The 27,405-nt window shown below is 42.4% G+C and overlaps 2 protein-coding genes across 2 annotated transcripts in view; one reads left to right on the top strand and one right to left on the bottom strand.

The window, feature by feature from the left end:
• Positions 1 to 27,405, top strand: part of SYN3 (synapsin III) — a 185,078-nt gene that overhangs the window by 47,856 nt on the left and 109,817 nt on the right. Inside the window, exons 5-6 of the mRNA XM_058805619.1 lie at positions 5,880 to 6,036; positions 11,778 to 11,867. Coding sequence (XP_058661602.1) covers positions 5,880 to 6,036; positions 11,778 to 11,867 — 247 coding nt within the window. The remainder of the gene's footprint in view (positions 1 to 5,879; positions 6,037 to 11,777; positions 11,868 to 27,405) is intronic.
• TIMP3 (TIMP metallopeptidase inhibitor 3) overlaps positions 14,730 to 27,405 on the bottom strand; it is a 37,485-nt gene continuing 24,809 nt past the window's right edge. The window contains exons 2-5 of the mRNA XM_058805620.1: positions 26,546 to 26,628; positions 20,499 to 20,610; positions 19,690 to 19,811; positions 14,730 to 19,064 (exon numbers count right to left, since the gene is read on the bottom strand). Of these exons, the coding sequence (XP_058661603.1) occupies positions 18,867 to 19,064; positions 19,690 to 19,811; positions 20,499 to 20,610; positions 26,546 to 26,628 (515 nt within the window). The 3' untranslated portion in view covers positions 14,730 to 18,866. The remainder of the gene's footprint in view (positions 19,065 to 19,689; positions 19,812 to 20,498; positions 20,611 to 26,545; positions 26,629 to 27,405) is intronic.

Below are 27,405 nucleotides of genomic sequence, written 5' to 3'. Positions count from 1 at the left end.
CACCACACAGTAGTTGCACATTGCTAGAAGGATGTTTTCTTGTCTCTCCAGGACAATTTGTTCACAAGAGTTGATGGTTCATTGCAGTTCTTCTCCAGGGACAGTGCCCAGGAAGATCATGGGAGTAGCTGCTGTTGGTGGACACTGATGTAACAAGTATTGGTAGGCAGAAGGTCATTGTCCAGCTTCTCATGTTCCAATAAGCTTGTGCCAGAGATGAACTCCAGCCATTGTCAAATCCCTGCCTTTTTTAATTTAACTCTTGACCCTAATTAGGGTCTTTTATGAAATGTATTTTTCTAAATGATGTTGTTTGGGGGGTTGAGGGTGGGATGTCATTGTGTTGGTTGGTTGGTTGGTTGGTTGGTTGGTTGGTTGGTTGGTTGGTTGGTTTGATGCTTCCAAACCAAATTTCTGCAATTTTTTTTAAAGGTGCAAATAGGAGAAAAAATGGCAGAAACTGATAGGGAAAGTTTAGGTTTCTAGCAGCCAGATGGAAGAATATGTTGAACACCTGGTTCTCCCAAGTTCTGCAGAAAGTGCCACTCGGTGGAGTACAATATGTGCTATGTATTTAACACAGAAACATGCAATATGTGCTATGTATTTAACAGTGAGAAACATAGAATATGTGCTATGTATTTAACACAGAAACATACAATATGTGCTATGTATTTAACAGTGAGAAACATACAATATGTGCTATGTATTTAACAGTGAGGAACATACAATATGTGCTATGTATTTAACACTGAGAAACATACAATATGTGCTATGTATTTAGCACAGAAACATTTGGGCAATATTTTTTTTTTATTGATGGCATAGCAATCCATAAAGGTAATGAAGAAGTGTGTGTAACAGCCTGCAAGCTTTTGAAAATTCAGTTTAGGCAAGTGACCAGTGTGCCAAATGACCACTTTCCTCACTGAAATACCCTGCAGAGACAATAAGCTGGGCGAGGTGTTTAACAGGGTATACACTCTGGCAAGCTGCAGTTACATATGAAGGAATTTACCACCTCTAGTAAACATTTATAAACTGAGAATTATTCCCATATGGGGGATGATCTAGCATTGTTTTTTTCACTAATATCTCTCCTCTCTTCACCTGCCTGCTCCTGTCCTCAATTTAAAAAAAAAAAATTTAATTTTTCTTTTAGCAGGAAGTACAAAAGAGAAGAGACAGCGGAGTGTGATGATTTATGCATTTATTCTCAGTTACTTTCACCTCAGCTCCTGCTGCTAAACAGCTGCTTGGAGGCCTGCTTCTCCCCTTGGGGTTTGCTGATGTCCCAGATGAATAATGTCCCCCTTCACCTCCCTGGCAGCTGGCGCCCAGCCGACGTGCAGGCAGGATGCTGACAGTTATCAGGAAAACATTTGGCATGCAGGCAGCTGCCAGAAAGAAAAAGTCACTCTGAGCAGACCAGGGTGGGGAACATTTCACATATTAAACTACTCCCTGACCCTTTTTGCATTTACAGTAATTCTTTCCAATAAGGAATAAGCCTCCAGGGTCTAGAGCACTCAATAATTAGTTAATCCAGGATTAAATACAAGAATTATTCAAAACTTTAGTACATTGTTTCAGTCTTGATCAGCTTTTTTTTTATCAATCTTGCCATAATTTGTCTCCTTTCCACATGGGTTTTTACAAAGGCTTCTTCTAGAGAATGGCAATCATCCTAATGTCACCTCAGAGTTAGCCCTGCAATGAGCATGGTGTTGGGACAGATGGTTTCCAAGATCCTCTCCAAACTAAATTGCTCCGTGACCTTATTCTGTGATGTTGGAAAGTATTTGGATCACCTTATGTAAAAGCTTAGGATCACAAGCATTTTGAAGGCAAGTTGGTGTTGGCAGGTGTGGTTGTTACTACTTTCAGGCTTTGTCTGAGTCCACATGATTTTCCTTGTCAATGTCAATGTCAATCAGTTTAGAAGTAAAATATATGGCAGACTATTGAGACTGCCAGACTCCAGTTCAGAGAGTGTGTGACATGATTTAATGGTTAGCTGAGCATTGACCTGTGGCTGAGAAGCAAATCAGAGCATCTTCCAGGCTGTCCTCATCTGCTTACAGTGTATTGGTCCTACTGCAACTGTGATTCCTGGCTCCTGCTGCTTTTGCTGCACTAATCTCCCACACCTCCCATGCTTTTTACTCAGCCATTCTCTACTATAATGTTAAAAAAAACCCCTGCTTCTCTCTTCCAGCCTAGTAAGGAGAGATTATTCTTTATTCTATGTTGCTTTCTTTTTTTTTCTCAAATCAGCTCTGTGTTATCTTATTTATAGATATGTTTTTTCTTTCTTTGAATAACTTCAGCAAGGTTTATTTCTTTCTGTAGAAAATATGACATGAGGTTTTGACTGAAATGACTTTTTTTCTTAGCATATTTTCCACTTTACTAAAGCATCAAACAGAATGCTAAATCTAATATTGAGATAGGGGAAAATGTCATTGATTTCATATTAATTTTCAGTAATTTAATAACAATGCTATTAACACTGAAGCAATGCACAAAAAGAACTTGTTCCTATTTGTAAATGCCATTTTCTATTAGGTGTCAGACACCTGAGGCACTGCATATTTGGAGGGACTTTTTGCACTTCTTGGCAAAAGTTGCGGCCTCTTATGGCTTGTACTTGTGCCTCAGACGCTTCCCTGAAGGCTTCATTAATTGCCAGTAATGCAAAACTTGTTGTATCATTTTGCTAAATTATGCAGTTCTCTTCTTCTCTTTGTCATGCCAAATAGGAAAGGCTTTGGAAGGGAATTTAGTCGGAGTGTCTTGATCCCTGGGAAGTATCTGAAAGCTGAATGAAATCTCCTAGAATAATGGAGGGTAGCCAGAACCCGAAGTGAGGATGTCGTCTTCAGTGTCCTGGGAAGATCTACTGTCCCAAAGGGCAGAGTGTCTAGTAAGAATGTCAGTCTTCTAAAAAGAGAGCAGGAGAGCCCATCCTTCTCCAACAACACCAGAAAAAAGCCCTCTCATGGTACTGAAATATAAAGCACCCTTTGGCTGCAAATGATTATGCACTGCGGAAGGGATCACACAGAAGTATTTTGACAATCACAGAATTGGCTGGGAAAGAACTCTAAGAGCATTGATCCCCCATTAATGAGCACTGCCATTTTCACCACTAAATCACACCCCTAAGTGCCATATTCACACACCCTTTGAACAGTTCAAGGGGTGGTGACTCAACTACTTCCCTGGGCAGACTGTCTCAATGTTTGATGACCCTTTCCATGAAGAAATTTTTCCTGATATCCACTAAAGCTCTCCTGGCACAACCAGAGGCCATTGTTCTTCCTCTCCCTCTTGTCCTGTAGCTTGTTACCTGGGCGAGGAGGCCAATCCCCACCTCACTACAACACATTCCAGCACCTCATGTCTTTCTTTCAGTGAGGGACCCAACACTGAACACAGGATTCGAGGTGTGGCCTCACCAGTGCTCAGCACAGGGAGAAGATCTAATGTGTTAATCACACTATTTCTGATGCAAATAGTGCATTCTTCTGTGTTCTTTCTTCATGCCCTCAAATCTCTTTGTGCTTCAGTGAGAAAAGCTGAAGGACCAGGAAGCAAGCCAGAGTTATGGCTCTATGCAGAAATAAGAAATAGGAGATCTCTTTAAGGCATGAAACCTCCCAGCAGGAATTGTTGTCATTATCTTCTCTACCCCAAAGCAGGCTGGGGAGCTGCTTTCTGCACAGAGATGTTATTGATTGTTACTCATTTTGCCACTGGTCTCCATTTCTCTGTACAGGCTCTGCTGCTCTTCAGCTGATGTTTATTCTCAGCTAGTCCCAGGCCTGGCACTCCACTGCCTTGTTCTCAGTATCCATGGGAACATTCGCATTGTTCCACAGCTCAAAACAGGGATTCAGTGTCCACCTTCGCTTTAGAGATTCACTCCTCATCTGCTGCATGAGAGAGTGTCCTGCCTTCCTACAGGACACAGAGTTTGAGAATAGGCTTTTCTACATTAATTCTGTATTCTTGTGTCCATCCTCTAAGTGGAGAAACTCTTTCTTTGCCAGGATCCGAAAAGACAAGAGCTTTTTTCCTGAGATTTTGGCTGGCAAAAGTAAAGCCAATGAAGGCAGTTTCCCAGCCACTCTGTGTCCTCCCCCTCTCAGAAAGCTGCATGAAGAGAGACATGCCTGGAGCTCCTGCCTCTCCAGGCACCACAGCTGTTCAGTAACTCAGCACAGATACCGAGCCCTGGTCCTAAGTAGCTGGTTAATCCTTCTTGGGGACCTGTGCCTGCCTCCAGGGTGCTTTCTACACAGCAAGTCCAGCAGAATGGAGCAGCTCAGACTTTCCAAAATTCATATTCACTTACTGTTTCTCAGCAGGGGTCACCACTTGCCTCATCCCCATTCATACCAGGGAGGTCCATGAATCAGCTGCACAGCGACAGCACAGCCCTCACAGTGCTCATTATGCATCTTGCTGCTGGAGGAAAGCACCACCTTTGGTGCCAAGTACATTAGGGAACATGCCTGGGTTTAAAAAACCTCCATGGGAGGGAATCACAACATTTCTACAGCTTGGCCTCTTGCATCACAAAAGCTGAGCCTGCTCCTCGCCGTGTCTCAGGCGGGTGATAACAAAAGTCCAAGGTCAACAAACAAAATGAACAGCTTTAAAGCAACAAAGCTGTGCTGGGGTTTGTGTACAGTGTTTGTTGCCACAATCTGGCCCAGAGTCACCATCTCACATTTCCCTGCCAGAATGATGGAAATATAAATAGGGGCTATAAACCCAAAGTATTTCCAGCTCATACATCCAAAGGATAGAAATTATAGTCTCTTAGCAAGGAAAATGTTCGAGGCTGGTGAGGTAATGGGACCTGGTTACAGAGCTCATTTCTCTGAAAATCTTTAATACAGCATGGAAATTTTTCAATGTCCTTGATGCAACCTCTGTTAACTTGTAAAATAATCCCTTCTTTCCATGGAAAAGCCCCTTCCTTCGAGAATGAGCTGCTGGGCTCCATTTTGGGAACCATTTCTTTCCAATTGCTGTTTCCAGATATTTTTGAATGGCTTTGAAGACAGAGTGTCAGCAAGGAATAAAATCTGGCTGCTTGAAAGATAATCCATTGCCTGTTGGCTTACCTAGAAAGGGCCTCACCTTCCTGTGCATTAGCTGAGGGCTGCTGCTGTTGAACCATAGGAGTCCAAGCTCCACTCTTGCTAAATACTATTCTGGAAGTCCATGCCATGAGTCACAGCAGCGCACGAGGGGCTCTGCTCATTTGATTAATTTCATTGCCATGCCTGCCCTTCACTTGTTGACTCACAGCCATAAGAGCCTGGGATGTGCTGCGTACGTAGTAAACTCACTAAAGGGGGAATGTGTGTCAATGTATGGATGTGTATGAGAGCTTTTTGAAATCCCTCATGATCTTCCCACCCACTGGGCATTGCTTCAATATGGAGCTCAATCGTCAGGAAACAAACTTGCTCCCTCATCTGCGTTGCACATTGCAAAGAGCTTGCCAAGTACGGCCAAGCTTTTAGAAAAGAGAATCCCCCCACCAGTGAATTTATGACCCTTGGCTCTGCTTGTGGCTTGTTCCTGTGCATGCCTGAGTGACATGGAAACTGCAGAAAATCTGTTTGGCCTGTTTCTATGCTCTCACACTTGCAGCTATGTTGGATTTTTCCTCTTTTTTTAAATGATTAGGGGGTTTTGTAGGGTTTGTTACATTATAACACAAGCAATACACCCTGAGGGGCCCAAGAGAAGAGCAACACGCCTTCCTGAAAAGGGAAGGATGGAAAAGAAACAAGGAGTGGTTAGAAGTGCTTCTGGAGCATTTGAAAGTAAAACACCATTCTCCTCGTCTCTTCCAGGTCCTTCAAGCCGGATTTTGTCCTGATCCGCCAGCACGCCTACAGCATGGCCCTGGGGGAAGACTTCCGCAGCCTCATCATCGGCCTGCAGTACGGCGACGTCCACACGGTCAACTCCCTCCACTCCATCTACAACTTCTGCAGCAAGCCCTGGGTGGTAAGTGATGACCCAGCTCTGCTGCGTGCCAGCACTGCACGCGAGACCTCTGGCACCAACAGAAAGCCCAGCTCACCTTCTGGGAGTTTCAAAGGAGTTGGTCTCTTTAGGTTAAAATCTAAACAACCTTAGGAATCCAGGTGGGAGTCGTTGGAGGAAAAAACCTACCAGCACTACTTCTTTATCAAGATGCTATTTCTGCACCGTGAGCGGGATGTTTCCCTTGTCCCAGACTCAAAAGGATCACCAAGAGCTGATAGTGCAGCAGCACCTAGATTTCTTGTAAGGAGTGGGAAGGACCCACATGGGAAGAAGTAGAGAAAATCAGTCCATCAGGGTCAAATCACCACACATGTAGTTTTGCAACAGTCTCAGAACAAAATGCAGTATTACCATAAAGTGCTGGTTCATTGAACTTGAAACACTGAACCTTGCAAAGACTTAGGCTGGGTCAGCTCCTGATGAGGGCAGGGCAATGTTTTGATATTTTGCACTGGAAGATCCCTTCGCCCATTTTTAAATTTTGTCAAGTTCACATGAGAATCTCAGAAAACCTTGAAAAATATTATCATTAGATTTTCTCATCCCCAAATCCCCAGACAATTTCTATGACCAGCCCCAAGGCAGCTGTAGCTGCAGAAGCAGGAGAGTTGGAGAGATAATTTGGCCATGAGCCACAAGAGTAAGGCTGTCCATGGCAGCACCTGCAGGAGGAAGTCAGATCCTGATACCATTTTGGAATTCTTGTATGCGTTTTCCGAGCAGTTTTGTCCCAAAATGTGTTCTCTGATCACTGATGCTTCCAGAATGGAAATTTGGCTGCGTTCTTCAAAGCAGCAAACTACAGCTATAGTGATGTGAGAAGGAGGTGGGGCTTTCCAATATGAAAGTTTTCCATGGAAAACTTTTAGATGCGTTTTCAGGAATTCCCTTACTCATTGAACAAACTGAGCTTGGGGTGAGATGGAATTTTTATAGCAAATGATAGCTATCTTCCTTATCACCTAATTAAGTGGGGTTTTATTGTTGTTTTTCTCCTTGGAATAAATATCCTAGTGGTCCTCAGTGTGTTGGTTGGTAGCTCAAGTCCAGATGAGGCCTCAGACTTTTATTTCCATGACTGGGCAGTGTTGGATTTAAGTAATTTCTTACTAAAATGGTACCGGTGTAATAAACAGAGTCTTTTCAGTTTTCACCCCTTTTACAACATTTGTGGGGTTTGTTGAGACCAAAAGAAAGATCTTGTCTTTTCCAAAAATGCTGTCATACAATAATCAGGGTAGTGAGAACAATCTCACTTTGCCATCACTGTATAGGTGGTCAATGTACATTTGACCTGTTTCCATTTGATTTTTCAGTTCCAGGCTCAGTACCACACCTCCACACTGTTTCTGACAGCTGGTCCTACACACAAGTGCATTGGCCCTGATGACCAGACAAAAAGCCTCCACATTTACACTGCCATGTGGTCCATTCCATCTGATTTTGGGGTCAAGTCAGTCAGGGCTTAGTTGACACTTTGCAACTCATGCCTTGTAATTATGTTTCTGATGGTGTGAAGGGGCCTCAGGATGCGAAAGGCCTATATTTAGGCATCTAAAATAAAAGGAAACAAACAAACTTAGCACATTAAAAAAAGGAAGAAAAAAAAAAAAAAGAAGTGCTGGAAAGGCAGTGTGGGAGAACTTGGCGCTGCCAGCAGCTTGGCTCTAGCTGCTCTGGGTCTGGTTGTGCCATGCTTTCCTGACAGGGAATACAGCTGGCACAGACAGCCTTCCCAGAGGAGTCAAGGAAACCACTAGCAAACAATTTAAACAGGTTTTCAGAGTGCCTCCTTTCCTTGCTGCCCCTGCACACCCATCACCCCCAAACCAGTGATTGTATTGTGCTCAGCAATCTAAGATTGCATTGAATGAGCAACATTCAGATGGTATTTAGGCTCATGGAGAGATTGCAGTGGGGTATTGGAGGGAAAAAGCTTCACTGGCAGCAGAATCAGAAGATTTTGTTTTTGTGATAGCTGGGAAGTGAGAGATAGGGACACTTCGGTGCACGTTCCACTTTGATTGCAAAACAGGCATCTTGAAATAAGGGATCTGCATAACAAAGATTACTGGAAACTTTTTGGATCTAGAAAACAGTTGAGATGCATGAAGAAATGAAATTAAATACCCCTGGGAAATGTGCTTTTCACTCTCATTTTTTATTTTCTCCAAAAACGGTTCCATTTCATAGAAATGTTTATGATTTTGTGGAGGGGGATGAAATTGAGACTGCTTTTCCTTGGCAGTTTGCAACCATGCTTTATTCTCAGCAACTCTAATTACAATCAGCTGAGTTTGGTTTTGAGTTTACTCAAACATGCAGCCCTATTTTTAATGACGTTTGCCAGGTTTCCAGTTCTGCAATACAAAAATTTATTTTAAGATTAAAACAGGCACAGTTTGAATTAGATGTTTATGAGAGAAAAGAAAAAAGTATTCAGGGAATCTCACATTCTGAGAGAAACATCTAAGAAGTCCAAGATGATCCCAGAACAATTGAGAAATAATACTACAAGCACACTAAGCACAATGCTTCAAGGACCAATAGTAATTTCTGTGTTAGAATTCTAAGTTGCAGTCCAAAATACAGTGGGAAGAATGCTCAGAGTAGTACTCACACTGCATGCAGGTAATGTCTGTAATTGCAAAGCGACTTCTGCATCTGTAAGGCAGCAGAAAACATGAAGTTTTTCTGACAGTCCTCTCCTGAGTCCAGGCACTCCTAGCCAAACTGTTATTGACTGTCAAGGGATACAGGCTCCCTGATGACCTAGGCACTTTCAAAATGTGTGAAAGGCCTTAAGATTCTCTGAATGGAACTTTTTATTTCTCTGTAAAGACTCCCTGCAAGTAACTGTTCTCCAAACAGTCAGGCCAAGGCATTTCCCTTGCCTGCGTGTTCCAGGTACCTTAAACCAGGCTCTGCCTTCCCTCATGTGTTATCTGTGGTCTGGATACAATCTCACTAAAACCAGTGGAAGGACAGAAAACCAGAACTGCTGCCAGCATGTGGAAGGTGTGGTTATATCTAGCAGAGCTGCTGACAACAACATTCCTACCCATCTGCATGGCGAGATGTTACTTGAGCTGTTATCAGGTATCTCAGAGGCTGCTGCACCACTTAACATGGGAGTCTCTTTGTCAACATCCTGTCCCTAATAACTGGTAAAAAAAGAGAAAATGGGAGGGAACTGTCCCATGAGGGGCAATACCAAAGTCAGACCTTTTTGCAGGCTTGGCCCAGTGACGAGGCTCCCAGATGTCTGAATCTCTCCTCTGAAACACTCGCTATTTCAGCAACAGCCAAGAGCTGTATGCTTCAAAAGGAGTAAGTCAGAACATTGTCTATCAGCTGCACAGTTGTTCCAGTTATTTTGTTTGAGCTGTTTTCCCAGGATAACTGTACATTGCCTCAACGTCACGGTGTCCATGGTTCACCAGGGCTGCGTGCACACACAGCAAGTGGCATGGGCTGTTCTCAGCCAGAGTGTTTTTCCTTCTCCCTCTGTCTCTGGCTCATTGTATTTAACTTTTAAGCCCTGTTTGCTCACCTTGCTAGTCAAAACAGGGCTTTATTTTTCTTTTCTAGAATGTGCAGGGCTAGTGCAAGTAGTTGAGAAAAGCAAGCTGTCCTCCTTTCACAACATCAATACCCTCCTTGCCAACAATAATTATTCTGCATTGGGAGTTTTTCCTCTTATCTGCTGATGCATGTGAGGGTGGTGGTGGTGTTAGTGATGGGATATGCTGCCTCTTGATGTTTCCTGGATTTTCTTTAAATGCTGTGTTTTGAACTACAAGATTAGGAAAAGGATTCTTTGCATTTGTCTGCAAATCTGCTGGCAGCTGCCTCTTCAGCATTTGGCCTGGTTCTGGCACACACCTTACAGCCTAATTTTTTTTCACAGTGACTGCATGCCAAGATTTAACTCTCAAAGGGGTTGTTCTTCTCCACCAGCAAATTAAGTTTCCACTTCTTATGTAGCAATTCTTTTGGAGTCGTTAGACTAGCCCAGTAACCAGGAGAGAAGCCTTAACAGGGCTACTCAGCAGAAAACATCCTCAGTACCTCTCTCTATCTGCAATGTACCCTTGGTGTTGTGATTTGGTGCATTTACTGGCTCCAGCTGTTGCCCAGAAGTGCTCAGAACATGCAAGACTAAGCTGCTAGTGCTATTGTGAAGAAAGGGAACTTTCTTTTCTTTCCCTTCTTCCCTAGATGACTGTTTCCTTCCCTTAGGTGACACAGAGATCTCCTTCAAGATTAATACATCCCTACCTTTGATGGGCAACTTGAGAAACTCACGCAAAGACTTAAAATCTGTCCTTACTTGGCCCAAGGTGGAGACCTTTATTAATTAACTTGATTTTGCCTGATTCTGGGGGGCTTGGAAACTGAATTCAATTAATAAACTACACTGTGAATAGGACTCAATGGAGAACTCAGATCTACCTACCAGCTCAGCAGGAACCAATTCCCAAACACTTTATTCTCTTGTGTGGCTGCCAGTCCAACCACTTCACCAACAGTCATGCCAGTTCAGCACTGTGGTAGCAGGGCTGTGTCTAAGCTCCTCCTGAGATTCTGGGATATGCATCACTCTTACTCTTTTTGGCATATGAACCCTACTTCAGAAACATTTTCTGTCATGGTTATTAGGTTTCCCCCTTATAGTTTTGATTTTTTTTTTCTCTGTGTGATGAATGATGGATTGAACAGGGAGGCTGCAGAGAACGTACAGAATGGTCTGCTTGCTTCACAGATGGCTGAAGTGGAGCAGGAGTTTGCTGTGATGTGTTATACTTCTCTCAGGGTTTTGGAACCTGAACAGAAATCAAAACTCAGTCCTACCATGGGGAGCTTTGTGTCTGGTTGGGCACAATCCTGCAGAGTAAAAGGGTTTATAATGGTGATAGTGGTGATGATGGTGAAGTTCATGCTGATGGGTGGGGACAATGACAAATGTTCTTCCTTGTGTGTGAAATGCTGGAGTGGCTGCTGTCCCCATTGATGTCATACTGCTCTCTAGATACTGCCCTCACAGAGTGGGGCCTCCCTCAAACCTCATGGTAGATGGGACAGGGACAGGCATATGAACCCGTCTCTCTCCCATCATTCATGAAGGGCTGTTGGGGGCCCTTGGTTCACAATAAATGTCAGTTCTGGTTAACAGTGGACTCTACTCCCCTGGTCTGATGCTCAACCCTCTTGTAATCGCTGTCCCTTAGCAGCTCTCCTGCCCTCCAGCACAAAGTGCCTTGCTTGGATTTGGTTGTGAGGAAGAGATCCAAGGGACAGCTTTGGTTTATTTGGTCTCTGATGGGAGCAAGGGCACTGATTTCCTGGCTCTATCCTCTACTAAGAAAGGCTCCTCTCCCCAGTTGCATTTTGAATGCAAATCTTGTCCATAGTAGATCTCTAAGTAAATGCAAATTGATTCCCTTCTGGCTCTTGAATCCCTTCTGTGCTCCCTTAGTCCAGGTTTGTGTACATAGGTTGGCTTGGCCATGAATAAATACAGCAGCATCATATTTTCTTGTTGCTCTCAGGTCAAGAAAGCAAGGTGGGAAAGACATGATAACATTTCTCTCACCCCCTTCACCACTATCAGAACATTTTGTAAGCATTTGCCTGTTGCACAATGAGTCACTGACGTCCACTGTGTCTGTTTTTTGTTCCCTCTCCCTCACCCCAAGTTCTCTCAGCTCATTAAAATCTTCAACTCGCTGGGCCCTGAGAAGTTCCCCCTGGTGGAGCAAACGTTCTTCCCAAGCCATAAGCAGATGGTGAGTAACTTTACTTTCTTCTGATGCCACTATGGATGAGGTGGAGACAACAGATGCAAGTTGGACCTGGGAAATGGTGGCAGGAATGCTGGGAAGAGTCTGAATTTTGCTTACAGAAAAATACTAGCTAAAAAGTGCTATGGAAAAGGCACTGCTTGGGAACCTCTTTCCTTTCTTGCCCAGCCCTCCCCTAGGTCATGTAAGGACCCTGAAAAAATGTACAAAGAGGCTCAAAGGCTCAAAACTAAAGCAGAAGTCCATTTTAAAACACGGTCAACAAAAAGCTCATCCCTTAGAGGAAAGAATCACTCTATTCAGATAAAGTGGATTTTCCCTGCTCATGGAATTGTTTAAAAATATTCTGACAATTTGGAACATGGGTCCTAAGAGATGTTTGTTTCACAATGTTAGTTTGCTTGGTCTGTCACGTGCTCACCATCCATGAAACATTTATCAACCTGAAGGTACTCAGGGTAACCTAGAGTTCTTAAAAGAGTTTGTTTCAGCTTCTCATGTTTTCTTTGCACAGTGCTTTGGGGTCTTTCTGTCAACAGCTGAACACTCAGTGCCCTGTGTGACTGCTGGGCACTGTACCAAACTCTCAGGGCACCTTCCAAAGAAATCTGCAGAGGTGCCTTTAGTCCTGGAGAACATGGCAAAGAGAGGGGCTTTGTTTACAGCTGGTCGTGGCTCTTTTTTTCCCTGTGTTAAAGGAAAGACTAGTCCATTGTGAGTTTTTGCTCCCAACTTACATCCATGAATTAGTGGCTCTTCCTACATGGCTGAGGCTTTGATGAAACCCTGTATGAACCATGACCCCTTGTGTGACCACTGGCTGGCTGAGCTCATTTCCCAGGCTTGACTGTGAACCCAAGCAGCATTGCCAGCCTGAACATGAGGGTTTTTGAGATGTCAAACTAAGGCTTAAAAATATTCAATCCCGTCTTTTCTCACACGCTTTTTGCAACTGTGGGCCAGCCACAACACAAAATAGGGTGTAGATACATGATCCTCTGGTTTCTTGTGAAAAATCCCACTGCTGCCTGCTAGGTACTCAAATATTTGGAAATGCCAGTCCTTCACCTCTCTGTTGCAGTACTCTCTCTACCATGGAAGTGCTGTGTAGACTATGGCACTTCCATGCTTCACAGGCACATTGTGGAGGTAAGTACAGTCATGAAGTTATATTATCATTTAAGACATAAAGATAGTCCTTGAACAATGTGACAGTGTTTTCCACATTTATAAGATACGTAGTCACATAGCTGTGGCATTTAATTACTAATGATTTATGAAGACGGTTTTGTGATGTAAGTAATACTTCAGGAAGGTTGTGACTTGGACCACCATTTCAGGAACGGTATTTTTTGAAGACTTGATAAAGGTTATCATTGCAAATAAGTTAGCACTTTTAGCACATTTTTCTTGTCTGGCTATCTGATTCTTGGTTCCACAGATGGAGATATATTTGGTACCAGCAAAGTAGATTGGTTTAGCACTGATCTTACTTTCACTTATTTTTCATCTTTGTAACTAATCACCTACTTGGAGATGCTATTACTTACTTCCAAAAGGGTACAGGAAGCCTTTTAAACTGTAGGTAATCTCATATGAACTACAAACACTACTGCTGACATGCAAGCCTGAGTAATCTGGTTTAAATCAGTCACTTCCCAACAATTTACAGAGCAACAATCCACTTGGGCAAGTTCAGGTCAGCCCTTCCCAGGTGACGGGGGTGGTCTGCCTCACAGAATGAATTTTCACAACTTATAAATATCTTTTCTGGGAGCATCTTCTCAGCATCCTGGGTTGTGAGTGTCTGAGAGGTCAAGTGCCTACACCAAGCATGCTGCATTACAGTCATCACCAAACACCTGTGGAAGTTGCTTCTCCACTGTGCATCCGCTTCTCCATTTGTCAGATAGGAATATACTGATCCTCTTTAACACCCTTTCTCTTCACTCTCCTGGAGGTATTTCCAAGCTGTACCAGTGAGCATTCATAAAACTCACTGTGTTCCTTTGATGGGTCACCCCCTGGAAGTGTTTATAACGAGTGCTATGGTTTTACCTCTCCGCAATGTGACACACTTTAAGCGCTTAAATTCTCACACAGGAGACCCTCATCCTACTATATCCAAAAATTTCCAGAGTCTACTTTCTAAACCTTTGGATTAAGCAGAGAACAGATTCAAAGACCTCTTTCATTCCTTCATCTCTGTAGAGACTAGACTTTCCAAGAGTAAAAAGTGAGATACAGGAGGTTTCTAACAGTAGGTCATTTTTGTGAGCATTTTAACTTATCTGAAAATGCTTTTTCTGAAGCTTCCTTCTCATGAGAACAGGGGACTTTAAATCAGCCTTAAACAGTAAGCCTAAAGAGAGGACACAAGATTCTGACATTTCACAGCAGAGAAGATGAACCTCTCTTCCCTTTGCCATGGGCATGCACCTTTCAGACCTCCCCATAATGTTCAGTTTTCTGGAAATAAGAGCAATCTGGTAAGTGTTCTTCCAAGGACCTACTGGTGCTACAGCCAGCCCTAATGAGTGCCTTGCTCTGTACTGACCTCCTATGGCCAATTAACAACTGGGAGTCATTAACTTCAGAATGGATTTTTCGCCTCTCCTGGGCTTATGACCACAATAATAATTCTTAGAGAGAACAAGCTCTTAAAAAGAGGGGGGGATTCCTGAAGGGATGTTTGCCAAAGCACAAGAATTACCAGAGGTGGAATATCTCCTTTGGGACCAATAAAAGGGTATCAGGAAGGGGAAGGAAATTAAGAAATCCAGTTGCAAATCCATTTGTGTACATTTGAAGTCAACAAGAACTAATATAAGTGAAGCAGAGACAGAATGTCTGTGATAGAAATAAAACCACTTTACTGTTTAGAATAAAAGGACACTATAAAAAGTGAACATTATGCAACATTACCTTAAAAGACAATATACATTCACTGAATATAAAATTTATAAATAACATGGAGGAAATCTGTAAACAGTGCTAGAAAATTTAGCAACAAATACATTCCTTCTGGACAAGATTTTTCACATGGGTTTGTTTCTCTCCCCAAGTTTCCATGACTATCAGGAACAGCACAGTGGCTCTATGAAGGAAGGACAGTGTCAGAGAGAAGGAGAAGCCAGTACATGCAAAACAGCAGCAAATGTTTAGTGGGTTTTTTATGTTTTTTTCTCAAGACTGGTAGCCCCAGAAGTCACTTACTCTAAAAAAAACCAAAACTTTTTGCAGTTCCCTAAATTCTGTTCTGTCCTTTGAAGCTGTAAAGCACATTATAAGCGAGCAGTGTTTTCAGAGACACCTGCAAGGATAGAAACTTGTTCTCATGGAGGCCTTTATTTCCAACAGTCTTTACTATAAAAACACAACAGTATGTTTCCCATCAGCATTTCACTCTGACAAGTATAAATGGGATACAATGATAGATTTATGTTTTAGAATAGTCCTACCTAAAGGGCCACGTAACTCTTCAAAACATGGGAAATTGAGACTTAAAAATGGCAATTTTTTTTCCCATACAGGGGAGGTAGAAGCCTCCCACAAGAGGACTTTATTTAAGAAACTCCATGCACAGATCTCCTCCTACTCTCTACCCTCTCCATTTTGGAAAAAGCAAATAGCATCTAACCTTTCCCAAACCTTCAATATCTATTTTTGTCATATTAAAGGGGAAAACACTCTACAGCAAGTAAGGGAAAAAATATGCATAAGAAACTGAACAGCTTCGGTCTAGATATTAGCTATGCACTTTTAAAAGTATTTTTAATAATGTTTGTGTGTCTAAAGCATGGTGGCAGGGACTGTATGTGTAATCCTGGACATCTGCATTGGCAGGCAGAAGTCACTTAGCAAGGCAGAAGAAAGGAGAGCTGACAGAAAGGAAGAAGTCTTTGAGTCCAATTTAGAGCCTCTTCAATCCATGTAATAGCTTCTACTTCAGAAGTGCCTTCAGGCAGGTCCTTAATGCAAGCACAAGCCCAAGAAATGCATGTCCCTGATAGCATCCACAGAAACAAAATAAAGAAGCTTCCCAAAAGAAATGTATTTTCATTGGATTCTTCCCCCTCCTTTTGGCTTCACATTTTGAAAAGCCTTAACAACTGTTTCTTTACACAGCAAGGGCAAAGATTTGCCACCAAACTTCTGCCCTTGCCAGTCTAGCTGTCTGCATCTCAGAAACATTTTACCGTCTGCAAAACAAAGTGGGAATATGCTTCACTTTCTGGTAATGCATCTGCTGTTTTGTTGTTTACAAAGCACATAGCTACATTATATCCTACGTAGGGACACAAGTCCTCATAGTATTAGAATGCAAATATTTTCACAATAATTTGAGTGCAATACTGTGATGTCTCAGCTAGCTGAATGAATCAGTGACAGGTAAAATATGCAGAGCTGCAGTTTAATGAAAATTCAGATCAACACTTCACTACATCAAGGGGCATTATTGTTTAGCCTTCCAAAGCTGTGAGAAGTGGCTGCAGCTCAAAGAGACACTGGCTTTGCCAAGTCACCTTGAGCTTGAGGAGGGCCACATCCTGCAATGCCAATTCCAAACAATGCAGACACTGAGGGCGGCTCCATTCTGCCCCCAGTGACCCTCACAGATTTTGTCAGCCATGCAAAAATCAAACAGAGATTGTTCCAAAGCCCAAACCCATATTTTGCCAAAAGGAACTATTTTCTGAACCACCACCTGGTCCTGTGACAGGTGACATGAAGCACCCTACTCTCCCTCTCATCTCCAACCCATTATTTAGGAGTAGTCACAGGGAAGAGGACTTCTGAGAAATGTTCCAAATCTAAATCACAGGAAAATCCAATAGACTTTTAATGTGTTTTGTGCTGCATTGCCGCTCAGAGCTGCCGGGAAAAAAAATATATGTGGCAGACCTGGGCACTTCTTACAGCAATTCTGTGAAAATGCCCTTCAAAGTTCATGCTAAAAATGAAGCTTTTTGCTGCAACAAGTCATCCAGCAAATGGGGTGTTTCAGAGGGCGTACATCTGGCAGAGCTCTGGTAGCATGCAAGGAACTTAAAAACACATCAGGGCCCATCTCAGACACCCATTCTTTTCCATTTGGCAAAGTGGTTCTTAACAACTCTCCAGTAATTGAGGTCACTGATTGTAAAATGCTGTATTGCCCCAAGCTGGATCACTGCTACAACGTTTTCCTGCTCATGGCAGCTCTGCTTTCTAAGTGGAATGAATGGAAGATATATCAAAACTTAAGATAAATAATCATAATAATACAAAAATGAAGTTAAGCACAATCTTCTCCCTGCCCAAGCCCTCCCCATCCAAAACTTAGGTCACCCATTTTGTCAGCACCCCTTCTTCACCATCATTAAAACTTAAAATACTTTTATTTGATAAGAAAAATTATATTATAGTTTTCTTAATAATAAAAAACCAAAATATAATGAAAAAAACTTCTCCAGTCAACAGCAAAGCACAAGACAGTAAGGCTTCTCCTCCCACATGACTGCAGGACATGGTATGAGCACATGCACAGGGCTATGCTTAACAGTGCCTAGGGGGAAACACAGCACTTGACACAGAAGGAATCCTCCGGGCAGCTGAAAATTTTATGATCCCAGACAACACTTATTAGAAGACCACTTTTCCTTGCCTAGCCCACACACACGCTTCCTTTCACCATATAAACAAACGCAGCTATTGTAGCTGCAGGGGAAGGAACCGTGGTGCAAGGAGTTACAGAGGAAACAATGACTGTAGCCACTACTGCAGATACACTGGAGCTTCAATATCTTAAAAGCGACTCACCAACTTGGAATGTCAATATTTCTGTCTTTAAAACACAATGAAACCGTTCTTTTGTTTATAACACCAAAAAAATTCCACATCCTGTCAAAAATAGCTTATGTCACTATGTGTATATACATCTTAGTTCAGCAAAACGCTATTTTGGCAATATTTTTTTAATAATATGAGTTCTAGCAAGTCTCCCCTTTCCCTCTTGCAAATGATTGATTTACAGTTGTTATTGTTGAATCTGTTTGGTTTTAGGTGTTCACAAGCTGGTTTTCCTGTTGAAGCTAAGCTGCAAAAATTTCAGGGGCCAATGCTGCTCAAAACAGGATGGGACAACCCTTCTTATGCTCTGCTGTAGTTGCATTTACCTCCCTGAAAATAGGGGATGGGGTTTTTGTTTTTGAAACAACAACAAGAATACAAAATACTCTCTGTTGTTCTGGGTAAAGCCAGAACTTCAAATGTGCTGTTGCATTCACACTGTGACTGAATTAGCAAGGACAGTCAGTCAACAATGTTTTTACCAGATGATGTGGTCAGACACACCAGGTAGTCTCCCATTGCTGGAGTCAATCACATTGCCAATCTCTCCTAGAGAGGAGGATTTCTTTTGGATGTCATTTTGACCATAGTTTAGGCTGGGTTTCTTTTCATTTTCCTTCATTTGCCTGATTAATCTGATTAATGAAATCTGTTTCCCTTAAAATAGGTTTTTCTATGTATTTTCAGCACTTAGTGCGTGAGGAGGGGTGATGGGAAGCCAGCGCATAGAAGAATACAGTGCCTAATTGGCATAGTTTTTAGATTTTTGTTTTCCTAAAAAAATAGAGATTATATTGCTACAGCTAATGATACATGTAACAGAGCAAGAGCTCCATCTTTTTTTATTTTTTTCCTTTTTTTTCCCTCCCATTTTTCCCTCTGGTGTGCAAAAGTAAGCTCCCATATGTTGTCTGATCAGAATGAGTGGTATCAAAAAATGGAAAAGGTGATTAAAAATTCAGTAAGGTAGCACAGACTTTTTTCTTTCCTTTCCTTTTTTTTCCTTTTCTTTTTTAAGTGTTCGAAGTGCTAGAATTTGCATGAAAATAGGCACTAATTTCATTGTCATCATCACGATCTGGTAAGAGTTAGTGTCCAAAGGAAGATCAGCCACAAGTAAGGGAGAGGGGAGATAAGAAAAGGGAAAGCTGCTCAGGGATCTGTGGCATTGATTATCGTTTTGTCTGGAGGTGCCCATCCTCTATACCAGCTGCAGTAGCCTTCCACCCTCTGGATGCAGGCATAGTGCTTTGCTTGATATCCCGAGTGGCCGAAGTTGGAGAGCATGTCTGTCCAAATGCACTCATTCTTGGAGGTGGCAAAGCAGGGCAAATAGTAGCAGGGCCTAATCTGCAATTGGAAAGAAAAATAATGTAAGGCTACATGTAAAAACAACATTATATAATATGTCTTTTTAACAGAGACAAGTGATTCAAAATTCCACAGCCTCAAACCTTGCTTACTAATACAAAATTCAGCCTCAGTTCTGTAAGCACGTAAGCATGTGCTTAGCTTCACACACACAGCTAATTCTGTCGTCAAAAGGGCTTTTCAGGTGCAGAAAAGTTGAGCTTATGTCTATGTTTTTGCAGGCCTGACGCCACATGCAAAAGTCTTAGTTCCAGTGCCAGGTTGTGGGGTTTTAAGTACTCAAAATGTTTACACAGGAAAAAGGCTGGGCATATCTTGCCAAGTCTTTGGTACCTGATTTCATTCACCTGCAAATGATTCTGCATAGACTCTGAAAGTCTTCCCCAACCCCAATTAACTCCAACAGGGTATTAAAGACATAGACTCTGCATTTTTATTTGATTGTCTCTTCTCTGTCTCAACACTGAAAATGAACTTTACTTCTTCTCTGTAAAAATTGCTGTCCTCCATTTCTCTTCCTGGCTCTTCTCCGGCATCATTGAGTATTACCAGCCAGGAGAAACAGAGTTCTTGGGCTTGAATGCCACCCTAGAGACACACCTACCTTGCAGCTACAGCCCAGGTGATAACGGTGGTTCAGTCCTTTGCGCTGGGACAGAGTCAGCCGGTCCCATTTCTCATACCAGTTGCACAGGCCAGTGTAAACCTTCCCTTCATACACCCGGCCTTGAAAACAGACACATGGTCACAAGTTAGCACTTCTCAACTCAAGCACTTCTCTCGTTTCCTGACATTGCTAATGCTCTCAATATGTTTGGCTTCAGCCACTGCTCAGCAAATGCTCTCTTTTTATTAACTGGTTCAGGAATCTCTGGCCAGCAAGATAACAGTGCTTCTGAAAGTCAGGAGTGTTGTGCCAGCTGAGAGCACCACCAGCAACATGCAGTTTAGTAATGCTCTCCAGCTCCTCTTAACAACAGAGCAAATTAACTGACACCTTCCCTAGAAACAAGACTTGGCAACTGACACGTGTCCATCCCCCTGCATCCCCCCACCTCATTCTCCAGCTCATTCCAAAAACAACCTTCCATTATGACACAGCCCAGTAGCACCCAGTTCCCTGTAACAGACATGCCAGCTCAGGTATAAATTGAGAGCCATGAACTGTCATAAAACATACTTGTCAGAGCATGTCTGGGTATAAGACACACTTTAGGAAAGAGAGGGACATCTAGAGAGTGAAGTGACTCTCAGAAGCACTCAGAGTAGAGTACTGAACACCAGAATACTGTTGGCCATCTTAACACTTAGGAAATTGTGTACAGAGCTATCTACACCACTGCCCGTGTCCTTAGCAGGTGTGTGTATAAAACAGAAGAGGTTTTGCTTATGGAGAAGTACAAGGTCCATTACCTGTAATCAGATATTGGTACTTGTTGACCTCCAGCTTGACTCCACAAAGACTCTCAGAGGCTTCTGTGTAGATGTACTGAACATGTGGCATTATCTGGAAGCCCCTGTACATCTAGAGAAAGAATAAAAAGTCATCTTCAGAGGACAAATTTCACTTAAGGTTCTTTACAATCTACATTCCTAGTTTGTGGTGGTAAGCAATAAATTTTCTGGTTTTTACAAGAGTGAAGGAATAATGACACTGGCTGGACTCATGGAATCTCCCTACCAGATCTGCTGGTAAAGCAGAAAAAACACCTGCTAATAAGCCATTGCAATTCAGCACAGGGACCAGTTTCTCCCATTCATATTAGTTCCAGGGGTACTGACTGAACAAAGTGCCAATGCTGTAGGCTCTGCCAACATCCTGAACATTTTTCCCCCTTATAAAGGTCAAAATTAGGGAGAAATAAAATTAGTTCAAGCTTGGAATCTTTCTCTCTATGTGATTTAAACAATTTCCTCCAAACTAAAGGGTTTTTCTTTTAAACAATTACCCTATTTTCCAGTGTTGTTGCTGTAAGAGTTTCAAACCTTTGGCGCTTGATCTAAGTCATCAAGCCAGACACCTCCTTCTCAAACGCGTAGCACACGCAACTCCTGCTGACCTCAGCAAGGACTCACTGTTTCTCTAACTCAATGAATGCAGACATGGAATTCTACACCATCTTCTAAAATTAGTTCCATACTGATGGGCGCCATAAAGAAAATATCATGTATACATAATTCCTCTGCACTCCTCCTCCATCTTCATAATCTTTCTTCCAGCTCAGTTTAATCGAAACATGAGCCCATAGATGCACTGGCAGTTGGATTCAGTCAGAAATTAGCACATGTCCCCATCTGACCTGGCCTTACTGCTGCAATCTAGAGAAACTCATGTCCACCTGTTAGCAGCATAATGAAGTCTTTGCATAGCAATGAAACAACCACTACACGTGTACATTGGACCCATTAAACATATTCTATTTTTGAAACACAGAGGACTGTTTTCCTGAGAATTTAGTCTTTAAATATTTTTTTGTCTTTTCAAAGCATTCAGTCACTCTTTTTTCCCTGCCAACTCCACAAATGGCCAATATTTAGAAGTTAAAGAAGAAATAATACAAGTCAGAGAGAATCAGTTTCCTGGCATTTCCAAGCCTATCCTTTTCTCTCTCATCTTTACTGATAGACAGCATATTCAGTTTAGTAGTAAATATTATTTAGGCAAAAGAGGACCAAAAAATCCCTAACAATCCCAGAGGTATAGATCCTTGCTGCTGTGTCACCTGAGCTGTAGTATTCTTCTCCAGGCTGCATTCTATTCCTTTAAGTCTCCTATTACTCCAGGGTATTTCACCATGCCCTTACCTCCTTTAAAAACAGCAAATCTTTTTCTTTGTGGAAGAATATCTGTTAATTTAACAGACTTTATGCTAGGCCCAAGTACTTAATATAAAACCATAAAAAATTTCTACTAATTCTGCTATGCTGATAGGCCAAATTATCTTTGGAGCATCTATGGAATGTCAGCCAGTTAAGTTTTTTTCTCCTTAAATTCCCCTAATCAGTGTGATCTTGTAACAGTGTCACAACTCAGTAACAGCATTGCTGGGTGCAGTGAAAGGCACACTAAAGAGTTTGTATTTTCCAGCCTTTCTTCTATACCCAGCTAATATGCAAGCAAAGTACTTTTTTTTACTTAATCCTACTATACCAACAAAAACTCATAGATCATGCTTGAAATATGACATCGTATCCATAAGTGGCCAAAGTCTTTCAATGGAGATGGAAGAAGTGATCTTTACCTAATCTCTGCTTTATCCCTGCAATTTTCTTGGTATCAGATGACCTACTCAGATTTTCCAATCCAGTCAACAGAGCTGGAGATCTATATTCTGGCACAAGCATCCTGTCTGTCCTTGGATGCGTTATTTAGCCCTCAGCACACTTTTGTTTCTTCCTTCCCAAGGGTACTGTGAGGAAAGGCACATAGAATAAAAGTCATGTGTCCAGACCCTTTCTAGTGGGTGTCACACCAAGAAGCTCAGATAACAGTATCTAAGCAAATAAAACGGGCTAAGATAACAGCTGGGGCTGCCCAGTCCCTCCAGGCAGTGCATTATCAACACTGCAGAGAGCTGCACACTGTGCATGGCAGTGCAAGGAATCGGTCACTCACAGCGCTGAGCTCATGTTGGGCTAATTAAGCATCTCTGTTATAAGGTCTACATGTGAGCAGGTACACTTAGAGCCCTTTCTTCCTGCTGCCCACAGGGCTATGAGCTACCCTAATCATTCCCCTGGGAAGCTGCTCAGGTCCTTCCTACAGGACTGTTAGTCATCACTTTTCACGTCTTCTAGGCTATCAAGCCCAACATTACTGCCTAGGAAGTAGCCAGTGATGCTGAACTGGGGCTTGTTTTTCAGCTCCTGGACCTAATTTCCTGTTCACATTACCATCAGGGCCACCACAGTCAGGGCTGCTAAAGAAAGCATGCTCAGCCTCCCAGAAAGCACTTCCACTCAGCCCTCAGTGATCCACGTTGATGGGATGTCACACTGACTCAACCCACGCTGGGGCAGTCAGGGCCTCCCACACCCTCTGATGACTGAATAAAATTCACCAGCAGGACTTTGGTTCTCAGGGAAGGAAAAAGAAAGTTTGGCAAGGGGGAATCTTCTACAGAGGCCCACTATTCAATAAAACAATACTTTGAGCATTATTTTTGGATATACAAAATGTCTTGGAAGTGCTGTTAGACCAGTCAGAAGAAATTCACCCATAAAGCTAGCCTCTCTCCTAACTGCTACCCTCAGAGTTCTCCTGTCCCCACAAACGTGTATTTTTGGAAGCATAATAACAGGGAATAAAGTATTAGCAAACATGACATGGTGATGTCTGCTAGTGCTGCTCTATTTCCATCTGTGTCAGCATTCCCCTTAGGAGCCCCCATACTGCCTCAGAAATGCACAAGCAAATCCTGTGGTGGTTCCTGCTGCTTAAATGACTTCACCCTGTAAAACTGTTCATTATGTTCCTCCCTCTATCCCTCCCCTGTGAGGTTGCACTAGATACCAAGAGCTGGGAGTCACACCTTGTCTAACCTTCAGCTACCTACAATATAGGCAATTCACAGGAATTAGGCATCCTCTCTAGTCAAATGCAAAGAACAGACACCTCCAGAGCAACTCAGCCCATCCTAAAATAGCTGCCTACAACTTGTGGGCTGAATTACACTGGTGGTTCCTCTCTCTACCCATTGACAATCAAGAGAGCAGGAAAGACTCAACACCTCATTTTAGTCAGTCTAAAATTAAACTAAATTAATCCTACCCCACTTCTTTCCTCTTGGGACTATCACATTCCCCCCCCACAGACTCATTTTACAGATAAGCAACAAACCAAGGAAAGTCTCCTTGCTTCTGCCAGCCTGTGCAGGGTGCTGCCATGGTCAACCAGGACTGTTTGTGCTCATGGAGGAGAAATATCTTATCTCCTTGTTTCCTTTGCAGTTTCCTGAAATAGGCTTGGGCCATTCTCAGAATGCACTGCAAGATCACAGAACATGTAGGGGTTAGATCAGTCCTGTGCAGATTTATGACACGTGATCTCAAAGTATTCTTATATTATTTGAGAAAGCAGTGGGGAGAGGCAGAGATTGCTTGGGAAAGCACAAGGCCTCTTCAGACAACAAACCTGAACTCTAGAAAGCCCAGCACTGTTCTGTCCCTGTGGGCTGATCTTGTGCTCCAGTCCAGGCCCCCAGTTGGTTTAGTTGTGAAATGCAGCAACGAGTTCAGGAATATTAGTGAGATCAAGAATCAAACCCACAAACTCCAAGGAGCCTGTGAAAGAACTACAGAGATGGTTTGTTGCCCTTTAAGGCTTTCAGTGCTTTCCACAGGCAATTCAGCACACACTGATAGACTAAATGGCTTGTTTATTTTTCACCTGCAGGTGCAGAAGGGTTTATGCAGACTGACATGTTAGTTTTATCTTCAGAGTTGTTCCCATACAGCTGTGCAGAGCCATAGGCCTCCTTGGTTCTCTTTTCAGCAGGAGGACAGTTAGCTTTCATTGGAGTAAACAAGGGAAAAATTTGCTGTGTCACTGAGAACTCCCCCACTGTATGGATCTAAATCCCTCTTTATACTGAAGTCTTGAAGCTCAGCAGAAAGACAGAAGGGTTTCCAAAGAAGACACTTGGTTTGTTTGTTTGTTTATGAAGAACTTTGTCCTCCGGACATTCCAGTCCTACTGAGCACTTTGCTTCAGGTTCCTTCCTGTCAAAGGTCACAGTTAAACGTCCAGTGCAACATCCCACCAGCTCACCATCTAAGCAGCAGACATAAGGGCAGTTTGACCAACACACGATTTCCTTTTTAAAATCCCTCTTGCTTTTGTTGGACACATAACTTCCTAAAAAACACTGTGTAAATGCTCCTGCAGAAAGGCCTCGTGTTGCAGAATAACCCAATGAAAACAGCTGGGACTTAATTAGAACAGGGGCACTGTTCTGAGTGGTAAATAGGGTAGTAATTCATTTCAAGGGACTACCATCATTCTAGATCACAGTTCACAGACAGAAAGCACCAAACTCTTGGCTGAGAAGGAGGAAAAGAAGTGGTACTGGGCAGACCAGGATGAAATCAGAAAGAGAAGCTGATGAAGCCACTGCAGCATGTGGACACTGAGTAGTTTTGTGAAGCAGGGTACACTTGCTGAGCTGGAGAGTGACAAAACTGGAGAAGAAAGGCAGAGTGCTGCAAGCTTGATGAAGCCAACAACAACCATAAAAAAAAAAAAAAAAAAAAAAAGCAGCAGTATTGTCTCATTATTGCCAACACAACCAGTTGTTGGTTTGTTTGTTTGGTTTTTTTTACAAATATATACTTCCTTTGGAATCTTGCAGAGAAATTTTCAAGGTTTTTAAGGAAGTCAACAAGCCCAGCACCTCACGCCCTCTTATTCAAAGTGCAGGCATTCCACTCTTGTGGAAAGGCCATGCTAGGACCAGATTTGGCTGCGTGCATGGTTTTGCGACAGCTTATGAAACAGGCTTTGCGTCTCCTCCTCCCGGCTTTCGTGCTTAGCTATAAACTGCCTTATAAAGAGAGTTACTGTTACAAGGCAAGCAAGTGACTGGTTTTTTCTGAACCTTTACTTTGTCTAATATGTTTCAGATTTCTGCAGTCTCTGCCAAGCTTTTCCATTCCCTTTCTCTTTTTTTTTCTTTTTTCCTAAAGACATAAACCAGTCTTATGACTGGAATGGCATTGCCAAGAAAAACAATCTAGGGCTGATTTTTAGCATTACATAACAAGGGGGCAGTTTAAGAAAAAAACCCAAGTCCAAATTAGCAGGTTGAGTGCAGTTTGTGCAGCAAAGAATTAGAGCTCTGAAGAAAGAAACTAAAGAAATCAAGCAACTGGTGTAGTTGTGCCTCTTTTCATCTCTGAATCAATACTTCACAGCTCTTCTAAGCTGACAATATTTAAAAGCTGCAACGCTCTGTTTAGCTTTATATAAAGACTTCACTATATGATTTTCATTTGTTTTGTACATGGAAAAAATGCTGTAATCCTAACTAGTGGTCACAAAGAAAGCAAGGAAAGAAGAGAAACGAGCGTTCTCCCAAGGCTGGCAGACCCCCTACCATAATTTCCTTCTTGGATTTAATGAATGTGCTGCATGGAAAAGCTGGCATTTCCAGTCTAACACTGTGCATGTTGAACACAAAACACTTCTTCAGTACCTAGAGAAGACCATCTGGCATCTTTTACTACCAGAAATCTTAAAATAATGGGAGAATTCAGGTATTCAGCACTGTATGTCAGGAATGATCTCTTCCTCCTCCTTTCCCCTCTTCAGGCAAGTTTCTACCAATTGCTGGTTTCCTTCCCTTCTGTATGGCCAGTACAAAAAGTGGAGGTGCTGTTAAGTATGCAAAGTGTTTGCTATTATGTGTTAATTAGATTCCTTACCATATCTCCTAGCCCATGGGAAATGTCTGCAAACATACCTTCATCTGCTTGACCGTGTATCGCATAGTTCCAAAGGGTCCATCTTTCATGAGCTTCTTCCCCACCACTTTAGCTCGGATCACTGTCATGAGGGAGAGAAAAATAATGCAAATTATAGACAAATTTACATAGCATTTTTGCTATATCTTCCACTTAAAAAAAAAAAAAAACAAAAAAAAAAAAAAAAAACCAAAACCACAAATCTGTTTACATAAGTTATCTTGCAAAATAAACAAAAGTCCAGGTCAACCTTCCTCTCAATTTATTCTAAGTCTCACACATAGTGAAGGTATGCCAAACGGGATGGCAAAACAGGTATTTATTTAGAGGAAATCCAGTTCTGTACAAAGAATAAGAAAAAGCATTATTTGTGGTTAAGTCTCACAGAGCAGACTGTAGCTGGGACCAAGACAGATTAAAATCTTTGCACCAAGCAAAGTTTGTAGTGCCTTAACTCTCAACATACAGGATGATGTCCAATAGGATAGTACTTCTACTTTGTTCTTTGTGTGCCCACTGCAGCTTCTGTTTCCCAATAAACATAACAACTGAGTGCAGGGCACTGGAATATCTCATATGTGGGATTTCATTACAACTGCCACCTCTAGGAGGGCCACAAAACTAACAAATGCTCCCTTGAACAAACAGCTACTGTGCAAACTGGATTATTCAGCAACCACCAAGAGCCCAGTGAAAGCTGCCAGGCTAGCCAGAAGTCACCTGGAAGACAAACTAAAGCTGACCCATCAGATCTTATGTACATTGCACTGCATTTCCTCATGGATAGCAAGGGGCAGTGTGTGCTCTGTGGCACAGCTACTGCCAGTGTACCACAGATGCACTACAGCAATGTCAACTG

The sequence above is a fragment of the Ammospiza caudacuta genome, chromosome 5, assembly GCF_027887145.1.
Source record: "Ammospiza caudacuta isolate bAmmCau1 chromosome 5, bAmmCau1.pri, whole genome shotgun sequence".
NCBI classification, from domain to species: domain Eukaryota; kingdom Metazoa; phylum Chordata; class Aves; order Passeriformes; family Passerellidae; genus Ammospiza; species Ammospiza caudacuta.
Note: the sequence above shows the minus strand (reverse complement) of the source record. Positions and strands in the feature narration are given on the sequence as shown.